General features: G+C 43.1%; 1 protein-coding gene across 1 annotated transcript in view; it reads right to left on the bottom strand.

Moving 5' to 3' along the window:
* Positions 1–446: 446 nt before the first annotated feature.
* Positions 447–11608, bottom strand: part of unm_sa1614 (un-named sa1614) — a 119319-nt gene continuing 108157 nt past the window's right edge. The window contains exons 25-28 of the mRNA XM_024428264.2: positions 4724–4785; positions 4301–4476; positions 3598–3720; positions 447–683 (exon numbers count right to left, since the gene is read on the bottom strand). Coding sequence (XP_024284032.1) covers positions 609–683; positions 3598–3720; positions 4301–4476; positions 4724–4785 — 436 coding nt within the window. The 3' untranslated portion in view covers positions 447–608. The remainder of the gene's footprint in view (positions 684–3597; positions 3721–4300; positions 4477–4723; positions 4786–11608) is intronic.

The raw sequence follows: 11608 nt of genomic DNA, 5'->3' as shown, positions 1-11608 counted from the left end.
AAAGTTCCCAGAGCCCCATGATCCTTGGGTATTTGTATTTTTTTTACCTTTATTTTGATTAGGGAGTCATTGCTGAAACCTAGGTTTCTTTTCCAGATGAGCCTTGTATAGCATAGTACACATCAAAATACACAAAACACATTAAACTACTCATTCATATATATCCATTTAAAATACACAACACACAAAAAGCAAAACACAACCAGAAAAAACAGACATTGTTCAGGAAAAAAGGTCCCCTAACAACTCAAAGGAATGTCTGAGCCCAGGTCCGGTAGCCCCTACATCTTAAGGTTAACAATTAGGTAAGGTATGGAATATTTTATTTTACCTTTATTTAACTAGGCAAGTCAGTTAAGAACAAATTCTTATTTTCAATGACGGCCTAGGAACAGTGGGTTAACTGCCTGTTCAGGGGCAGAACGACAGATTCGTACCTTGTCAGCTCGGGGGTTTGAACTTGCAACCTTCCGGTTACTAGTCCAACGCTCTAACCACTAGGCTACCCTGCCGCCCCAATAAGTTTGAGCTTGGTCCTGAAGTCATTGGGAAGGGTGGCAGGTTGCCAGGTTACTTTACAGAACATGTCCTCCAGCTTTTGGCTTGTGTCAGTCAGACAACAAATGGACGAAAGATGAAGGGAACAGGCCTTTCTTGTTTGGCTGGCCCTCAACGTATCCATGCTGTGAGGACAAAAGAACAAAATATTGATGGGCTGCACAAAAAAATATACCGTTGACCCATCTACACCCCATTTGTATGTTTGTTAGTTCAGGTTGTCTGCTTTTGTGACTACGGGGGGAGATTCCATTGGAAAACCAGATGGCTTATTGAGTATCCAGAGGAAGAGGAAGCTGTTAATCCTATAGCCCTCCTATATAGGGTTTCTGGCATAGTTATATCAGAGCTCTAGAAGATAAAGAATACAATTGACATTATATCCTGTCAGACCTGGGTTCTAATACTGTTTCAAATATTCTCAATTACTTTCACATTTGAAAAGACAAGTAGTGGAATATTGGAATGTATTTGGAAATACACACGGAAAGCATTTGAAAATACAAGACACTGACTCAAATACAGTCCCATGCTTTTAACCCATTTATTTGCTTTTACAAATAACCATTCAAAAACTCTAATAAAAGTATTTATTTGTTTTCGGGCTGTGTATTTGGAAATACTAAAATATACAGAAAAAAGTATTTTGAATACCAGATACTCAAATACAGATGTATTTGAACCCAGGTCTGTATCCTGTATGAAAGGGGATCTTTGGGTTGGACTAGACATTCTATACTTGTCTTTCCATCTTACTTTTGTTTTCTTTCTTAACTATTCAATCCACATTGCAGAAGTTCAGCTTTAGCTTTAAACTATGCATATGTCGGCTCAATCTGAAATTACTTTAACATTTTTATTGCGGAATCTGTAACTCTTCTGTTAAAAAAAAAGAAAAAGTATGTGAACACCCCTTGAAATTAGTGGACACCCTTTCAGCTATTTCAGCCACACCCATTGCTGATAGGCGTATAAAATCAAGCACACAACCATGCGACCTCCATAGATAAACATTGTCAGTTGAATAGCCCGTACTGAAGAGTTCATTGACTTTCAACGTGGTTCCGTCATAGGATGCCACCTTTCCAACAAGTTATTTCCTCACATTTCTGCCCTGCTAAAGCTGCCCCTGTCAACTGTAAGTGCTGTTATTGTGAAGTGGAAACGTCGAGGAGCAACAATGGCCCAGCCGCGAAGTGATAGGCCACACAAGCTCACAGAACGGGACCGCTCTGTGCTGAAACGTGTTGCGCTTAAAAATCATCTGTCCTCGGTTGCAGCACTCATTACCGAGTTCCAAACTGCCTCTGGAAGCAATGTCAGCACAATAACTGTTACTCAGGAGCTTCATGAATGGGTTTTCATGGCCTAGCAGCTGCGCACAAGCCTAAGATCACCATCCACAATGCCAAGCGTCAGCTGGAGTGGTGTGAAGCTTGCCGCCATTGGACTCTAGAGCAGTGGAAGCGCGTTTTCTGGAGTGATAAATCACGCTTCATCAACTGGCAGTCCGACGGACTAATTTGGGTTTGGTGGATGCCAGGAGAACGCTACCTGCCCAAATGCATAGTGTCAACTGTAAAGTTTGGTGGAGTCGGGCTAGGCCCCTTAGTTCCAGTGAAGGGAAATCTTAACGCTACAGCATACAATGACATTCTAGACGATTCTGTGCTTCCAACTTTATGGCAACAGTTTGGGGAAGGCCCTTTCCTGTTTCAGCATTATGCCCCCGTACAAAAAAGCAAGGTCTATACAGAAATGTTTTTTCAAGATCAATGTGGAATAAAATAACTGGCCTGCACAGAGCCCTGACCACAACCCCATCGAACACCTTTGGGATGAATTGGAATGACGACTGTGAACCAGGCCTAATTGCCCAACATCAGTGCCCAACTAATACTCTTTTGGCTGAATGAAAGCAAGTCCCAGCAGCAATGATCCAGCATCTAGTGGAAAGCCTTCCCAGAAGAGTGGGGGCTGTTACAGCAGCAAAGGGGGGACAAACTCCATATTACTACCCATGATTTTGGAATGAGATGTTCAGGTGTCCACATACTCTTGGCCATGTAGTGTATTTCTTCGCCAGCGCAATCTGTAGGATATTGTCGAGGGTCAAAACATAATCTGGAAGGCATTATGAGGGCCTTGTTGGATGTTTTGTCGATGACTCATTGATGCAGATATGAAGACTGGAACAAGGTCAACGGAGAGGAATCTGGCCGAACCAATTCCAGCTGTCCCGCTGTCCGTCTGCGAACTATTCACCTTGTTTCGCAAACTGACAAGCATCTCTTTTGGATGTCCATCTCCTTACTCAATCAGTAAATGATTCTGTCAATTATCAAACAGATACAATAGCTGACAGGAAAGGGAAACTTGTGATTTGAACAGGGATTTCTGTCACAATTCACAAGGATTTACTGTAAATCACTTGGCCTTTTACAGACAGAAGAAATATGATACTGGAGGTAACAACAGTAAAAGTCTGAGGGCCCAGTGTTTTTGTACAAATGTGACGGAGTGTTACAGTTTGGAAACAAGATTGACCCCCCTGGCTCTCTAATGGTGCATGTTGGATTGTAAAACCTTGGGATTATTTACACAACAGAAACAGAAGAGCAGACCCAATCATGTGGCTTTACACGACTGACCAGACTGGATAACACAGAATGTACGAGTCCCTTCCTAAACACTGATCACTTGGTTTACCCCTTCAATGAATGGTTAAGGTCAGCGCTAATTGCAAACAGCTGAGTTAACTGTGTCTGTTTTTCTTAATATATATTTTGTATATTGTTTATGTTTGATGTATTTATGCAGGGCTCATCTGTAATAGAGACCCTAGTCTCAGTATGACTTCCCTGTCAATATAAAGGTACAGGTTGTACATTTTGTTTACTATTTCAATTAAGCTGTTGCCCCTAAACTTTGAACCTACACACTGAAGAAGGCCTACTGCCAAAACAGATTTGTGGAGGGTAATCTGATACTAAATCTGTGTCTGAGGGCAACTTCTACCTGTAACTGAGAGGTACCTACCCACCAATCAGCATCGTCCTCTCCAAGCACAACCAATACCTCGCCCTCGTTGAAAGTGAGCTCATCATGGTGGTCACCCACACAGCCATAGATGGCTTGGACCCGCATCACTTTTGGCTTGGGCTGGAAAACAAGCAGATAGAGACAACAGCACTAGTGAGTGAAAACACCACACCAGTAAGGAAATACAAACATTACACCATCCCTAAGGGTGACTAAGCCAAACCTGTGCTTAACCAAAAATAAAATATTTGTTGTGAGGGGGAAAACACCCAGTAGAGAAAAATAGGTGTATGCCCCACAGTAATGATTCAGGGAAAATGTCAAAATGTCAAATTTTTCTGTCATTAGAGTAAGTAAAGATATCAGACTGAGCATCTAATCCTGGTGTGGTGACTAAGACTTAGAGTTGCCAACTATTTTGCCGGAGCCTTTGCGTCACAGCAGATAGAGCTATTGCCAACTTGAAGTATCCAAGGCCTGCTTGCCTAAAAAACACATTGGCTGGCCTTTGGACGTATACAGTAAAAATCAAACTTAAATATAGTCTGCTATGCCTTGACCTCCACTAAATGGAAATACCAACCAAATCAAACAATTGTTGATGAAAATTCAACTTTGGCGCGGGGGATTCATGAAAATGAATTGTTGTCCTCCCTAACAAAAATAATGTAAGGAAAAGAGTCAGCCTGCCCCCTCTCACCAGTGCTCTCCTGGGCATGGGGTGTGGGGGATCGCCTTGGTGGGAGGAGGCCCCATTGGACTGCAGGCTGATGGAGCGGGGGGCCATGGGGGAGTTTAGAGGAGGGTGTCTGCTGCTGGGCTGAGGCATCTGATAGACAAAGTGGGACTTTTTGCTCTTTCCATCTGCGCAGAATCCTAGGGGGCACAAAGGGGAGAGCGATCAATAAAGACACTCGCCCGTTATGTCTGTGAAATAAATGTGGTTGAATTCTATGTAGAGAGCATACTATGGAGAATGATCATGTGTAGTTTTACAACTACCAACCACTTCAAGAAATAGGTGTTACCCAATGTTGCTCCTGAAAAGGATGTGCTTTCATATGTGTGATACAAAAATAAGTAAAATAGATTAAATCTGTAAAATATAGATAGAATACTTTACCTCTCTCTGGCAGTTCAGATAGGGAGTTGAGGGCAGTCACAGAGTATTTTGGAGACCCTGAGCTGAAATGGACAGGGAAAGACAATGTATACAGTAGTTGGCACAGTGTTATGACAGAATAAATTGATGTATCTGGTGACAGTTCCTGAATGTAGTTTACGATGACTCAATCAGTAAGGCTGGTCTGAATGGCTTGCTCCATTTCATTTCATACAGCATTACGACCAGGACTTTCCTGAATTGGATCCTTTGTTCCTACCCCCTAGGTGAATTGAACTTATTCCAGAGGCTGCTCCTCTGGAATAAGGTATTCAGAGTGGACTTTTAGTCCAACTCAGGAGGTATGCACACCATCCACCTCTTCCGAGTATATTACTCACTAATTTTTTCAGTCTCTGGATAATAAAGTAGACGAGATCAGGGCGAGGATCTCCTTTCAGAGACACAAGGGATTGTAACATACTCTGTTTCATGGAAACATGGCTCTCTCAGGATATACTGTCCCAGTCAATATACCTAGCTGGGTTCTCAGTACATCGCACTGACAGGAATAAAGAACTCTCCTCCGGGAAGAAGAAAGTATGTTTCATGATTAACTACTCATTGAGTGATTGTGATAACATACAGAAACTCAAGTCATTTTGATCACCTGGAAAACCTCAATCAAATGCCGACCACATTACCTCCGAAGAGAATTCTCTATACACAGTCACAACTGTGTATATTCCTCCTCAATCCGATACCACAACGGCCCTGAAAGATCTACACTGGACTTTTATGCAAACTGGAAACCACATATCCTGAGGCCGCATTTATTGTAGCTGGGGATTTTAAAGGAAATTTGAGGGAAATGCTACCGAAGATCTACCAACACATTGACTGTAGTACTCGCTCTGGAAAAACATTGGACCACTGCTACACACCTTTTTGAAATGCCTACAAGGCCCTCCCCCGTCCTCCCTTCGGCAAATCTGATCCCGACTCCATTTTGCTCCTCCCTTCCTATAGGCAGAAACTCAAAGAGGATGTACATGTGCTAAGGTCTATTCAATGCTGGTCTGACCAATCGGAATCCATGCTTCAAGATTGTTTTGGTCACGAGGAATGGGATATGTTCCGGGTAGCCTGACAATAACATAGACAAATACACGGATACGGTGACATAGTTTATCAGGAAGTGTATAGGAGATGTTGTACCCACTGTGACTATTAAAACCTACCCAAACCATAAATGTCAGCATTCGCGCAAAACTGAAAGTGCAAACCACTGCATTTAATCATGGCAAGGTGACTAGGAATATGGCCGAATACAAACAGTGTAGTTATTCCCGCCGTAATGCAATAAAACAGGCAAAACGTCAGTACAGAGAGACAAAGGGGAGTCTCAATTCAACAGCTCAGACAAGAGACGTATGTGGAGGGCCTACAGACAATTACGGACTACAAAGGGAAAACCAGCCATGTCGCAGACACCGACATCTTGCTTCCAGACAAGCTAAACATCTTCTTCACCGGCTTTGAGAATAACATAGTGACACCGACGCGACCCGCTACCAAGAACCGTGGGCTCTCCCTCTTCGTGGTCGTCATGAGTAAGACATTTAAGCGTATTAACCCTCGCAATGCTGCCGGCCCAGACAGCATCCCGAGCCACATCCTCAGAGCATGCTCAGACCAGCTGGCTGGAGTGTTTACGGACATATTCAATCTCTCCCAGTCTGCTGTCCCCACTTGCTTCAAGATGTCCACCATTGTTCCTGTACCCAAGATAGCAAAGGTAACTGAACTAAATGACTATTGCCCCATAGCACTCACTTTAATCACATCACCTCAACCTTATCTGACACCAAAGACCCACTTCTGCATACCGCCCCAATAGATCCACAGACGATGTAATCGCCATCGCTCTGCACACTGCCATATCCCATCTGGACAAGGGGAATACCTATGTAAGAATTCTGTTCACTGACTATAGCTCAGCATTTAACACAATAGTACACTCCAAGCTCAACATTAAGCTCGGGGACCTGGGTCTGAACTCCACCCTGTGCAACTGGGTCCTGGACTTCCTGACAGGCCGCCCCCAGGCTGTGAAGGTAGGAAACACCTCAATTTCACTGATCCTCAACACAGGGGCCCCACAAGGGTGGGTGCTCAGCCCCCTCCTGTACTCCCTGTTCACCCATGACTGCATGGCCACTCACACCTCCAACTCAATCATCACGTTTGTAGGCCTGATTACCATCAATGACGAGACAGCCTACAGGGAGGTGGTGAGGGCCCTGGGAGAGTGGTGCCAGGAAAATAACCACTCACTCAAAGTCAACATAACAAAGAAGCTGATCGTGGAGTTCAGGAAACAGCAGAGGGAGCAACACGCCCCTATCCACATCAACGGGACCGCAGTGGAGAAGATGGAAAACTTCAAGTTCCTTGGCATACACATCACTGACGATTTGAAATGGTCCACCCACACAGACAGTGTGCTAAAGAAGGTGCAACAACGCCTCTTCAACCTCAGGAGGCTGAAGACATTTGTCTTGGCCCCTAAACACTCAAAAATGTTAACAGATTCACAATTGAGAGTATCCTGTCAGGCTGTATCAACGCCTGGGACGGCAACTGCATCGCCCGCAACCGCAGGGCTCTCCAGAGGGTGGTGCGGTCTGCCCAACGCATCACCGGGGGAAAACTACCTGCAATCCCAGGACATCTACAGAACCCAATGTCACAGGAAGGCCAAAAAGATCATCAAAGACATCAATCACCTGAGCCACGGCCTGTTCACCCCACTATCATCCAGAAGGCGAGGTCAGTACAGGTGCATCGAAGCTGGGACAGAGACTGAAAACAGCTTCTATCTCAAGGCAATCAAACTGTTAAATAACCATCGCTAGCTGGCTTCCACCCAGTTACGCAACCCTGCACCTTCGATGCTGCAGCCCTATATAGAATTGGAATCACTGGCCACTTTAATAATGTTTACATACTGCTTTACTCATCTCATTTGTACAGTAGTGACCAAAAGTTTTGAGAATGACACAAATATTAATTTTCTCAAAGTCTGCTGCCTCAGTTTGTATGATGGCAATTTGCATATACTCCAGAATGTTATGAAGAGTGATCAGATGAATTGGAATTCATTGCAAAGTCCCTCTTTGCCATGCAAATGAACTGAATTCCCCCAAAACATTTCCACTACATTTCAGCCCTGCCACAAAAGGACCAGTTGACATCCTGTCAGTGATTCTCTCGTTAACACAGGTATGGGTGTTGACGAGGACAAGGCTGGAAATCACTCAGTCATGCTGATTGAGTTTGAATAATAGACCTGAAGCTTCAAAAGGAGGTTGGTGCTTGGAATCATTGTTCTTCCTCTGTCAGCCATGGTTGCCTGCAAGGAAACACATGCCGTCATCATTGCTTTGCACAAAAAGGGCTTCCCAGGCAAGGATATTGCTGCCAGTAAGATTGCACCTAAATCAACCATGGACTGGAGTATCCGGTTGTTTGGGGCATCCGGAAAAAAGCTTGTCCAGAGAAGACAAGGTGAGCGCTACCATCAGACATATGTCATGCCAACAGTAAAGCATCCTGAAACCATTCATGTGTGGGGTTGCTTCTCAGCCAAGGGAGTGGGCTCACTCACAATTTTGCCTAAGAACACAGCCATGAATAAAGAACGGTACCAACACATCCCCGAGAGCAACTTCTCCCAACCATCCAGGAACAGTTTGGTGACGAACAATGCCTTTTCCAGCATGATGGAGCACCTTGCCAATAAGGCAAAAGTGATAACTAAGTGGCTCGGGGAACAAAACATCAATATTTTGGGTGCATGGCCAGGAAACTCCCCAGACCTTAATCCCATTGAGAACTTGTGGTCAATGCTCCATGGTTGACAAACAAAAACCCACAAATTCTGATAAACTCCAAGCACTGATTATGCAAGAATGGGCTGCCATCAGTCAGGATGTGGCCCAGAAGTTAATTGACAGCATGCCAGGGCGTATTGCAGAGGTCTTGAAAAAGAAGGGTCAACACTGCAAATATTGACTCTGCACCAACTTCATGTAATTGTACATTGCCTTTGACACTTATGAAATGCTTGTAATTATACTTCAGTATTCCATAGTAACATCTGACAAAAATATCTAAAGAAACTGAAGCAGCAAACTTTGTGGAAATTAATATTTGTGTCATTCTCAAAACTTTTGGCAATGACTGTACAGTACCAGTCAAAAGTTTGGACACTTTATTTTTTTACTATTTTCTACATTGTTGTCACGACTTCTGCCGAAATCTAAGCCTCTCCTTGTTCGGGCAGTGCTTGGCGGTCGACGTCACCGGTCTTCTAGCCATAATTGATCAATTTTTCATTTTCCATTGCTTTTGTCTCGTCTTCCTACACAGCTGGTTTCAATCCCATTCATTACCTGTTGTGTATTTAACCCTCTGTTTCATGTATTTGTCAGAGATTGTTTGTTTGTTCAGTGTTGCGCTGTTTGTATTGGAGCGCGACGGGTCCTCGTACCCACTTTGTCTTATTGTTATTTAGTGTTGGATTTAGGTTTCATTTATTGTTATTAAACAACTCCATTTCATTCAGTTTGATTCTCCTGCACCTGACTTCCCTGCCACCTGAACACACAACTCTGACAATTGTAGAATAATAGTAAAGACATCAAAACTATGAAATAAAGAACGGAATCATGAAGTAACCAAAAAAGTGTTAAACATATCAAAATATATTTTATATTTGAGATTCTTCAAAGTAGCCACCCTTTGCCTTGATGACAGCTTTGCACATTATTTATTTAACCTTTATTCAACTAGGCAAGTCGGAAAAACAAATTGTTATTTACAATGACAAACTACCCCGGCCAAACCCTAACCCAGACGATGCTGGGCCAATTGTGCCCACCCTATGGGACTTCCAATCACGGCAGGTTGTGATACAGCCTGGAATCGAACCAGGGTCTGTAGTGACGCCTATAGGATTGAGATGCAGTGCCTTAGAGCGCTGCGCCACTCGGGAGCCCTAAAACTCTTGTTTTTTTCTCAACCAGCTTCATGAGCTAGTCACCTGGAATGCGTTTCAATTAACAGGTGTGCCTTGTTAAAAGTTAATTTGTGGGATTTCTTTCCTTCTTAATGCGTTTGAGGCAATCAGTTTTGTTGTTACAAGGTAGGGGTGGTATACAGAATATAGCCCTATTTTGTAAAAGACCAAGTCCATATTATGGCAAGAACAGCTCAAATAAGCAAAGAGAAACAACAGTCCATCATTACTTTAACACATGAAGGTCAGTCAATCTGGAAGATTTCAAGAACTTTGAATGTTTCTTCAAGTGCAGTCGCAAAAACCATTAAGTGCTATGATGAAACTGACTCTCATGAGGACCGCCACAGGAAAAGAAGACCCAGAGTTCCCTTTGCTGCAGAGGATAAGTTCATTAGAGTTACCAGCCTCAGAAATTGCAGACCAAATAAATGCTTCACAGAGTTCAAGTAATAGACACATCTCAACATCAACAATTCAGAGGAGACTGTGTAAATCAGGCCTACGTGGTCAAATTGCTGCAAAGAAACCACTACCAAAGGACTCAAATCAGAAGAAGAGACTTGCTTGGGCCAAGAAACATGAGCAATGGACATTAGACCAGTGTAAATCGGTCCTTCTTTCTGATGAGTCCAAATTTTAGATTTATGGTTCAAACAGCCGTGTCTTTGTGAGACGCAGAGTAGACGAAAGGATGATCTACGCATGTGTGGTTCGCATGGAGGTGGTGGTGTGGGATTGCTTTGCTGGTGACAAAGTCAGTGATTTATTTAGAATTCAAGGTACATATAACCAGCATGGCTACCATGGCATTCTGCAGCAATATGCCATCCCATCTGGTTTGCGCTTAGTGGAACTATCATTTGTTTTTCAACAGGACAAGGAACCAACACACCTTCAGGCTGTGTAAGGACTATTTGACCAAGAAGGACAGTAATGGAGTGCTGCATCAGATGATCTGGCCTCCACAATGACCCGACCTCAACCCAATTGAGATGGTTTGGGATGAGTTGGACTGCAGAGTGAAGGAAAAGCAGCCAATAAGTGCTCAACATATGTGGGAACTCCTTCAAGACTGTTGGAAAAGCATTCCAGGTGAAGCTGGTTGAGAGAAGACCAAGAGTGTGCAAAGCTGTCATCAAGGCAAAGGGTGGCTACTTTAAAGAAACTAAGATATAAAATATATTTGGATTTGTTTAACACTTCTTTGGTTACTACATGATTCCATATGAGTTATTTCATAGTTGTGATGTCTTCACTATTATTCTACAATGTAGAAAATCATAAAAAAATAAAAAATAAAGAAAAACCCTTGAATGAGTAGGTGTCTAAACTTTTGACTGGTACTGTATATACTTTATTCTATTTTACTGTATTTTAGTCAATGCCACTCTGACATTGCTCAATCTAATATATCTACAGTGGGGCAAAAAAGCCACCAATTGTGCAAGTTCTCCCACTTAGAAAGATGAGAGAGGCTTATAATTTTCATCATAGGTACACTTCAACTATGACAGACAAAATGAGAAAAAAAATCTAGAAAATCACATTGTAGGATTTTTAATGAATTTATTTGCAAATCTCTGTACTTTGCTCCCTTCATCTTTCCCTCGATTCTGACTAGTCTCCTAGTCCCTGCCGCTGAAAATCATCCCCAAAGCATGATGCTGCCATGATCATGCTTCACCGTAGGGATGGTGCCAGTTTTCCTCCAGACGTGACGCTTGGCATTCTGGCCAAAGAGTTCAATCTTGATGTCATCAGACCAGAGAATCTTGTTTCTCATGATCTGAGTCCTTTAGGTACCTTTTTGACAAACTCCA

Source organism: Oncorhynchus tshawytscha, linkage group LG07 (assembly GCF_018296145.1).
Source record: "Oncorhynchus tshawytscha isolate Ot180627B linkage group LG07, Otsh_v2.0, whole genome shotgun sequence".
Taxonomy (NCBI): domain Eukaryota; kingdom Metazoa; phylum Chordata; class Actinopteri; order Salmoniformes; family Salmonidae; genus Oncorhynchus; species Oncorhynchus tshawytscha.
Note: the sequence above shows the minus strand (reverse complement) of the source record. Positions and strands in the feature narration are given on the sequence as shown.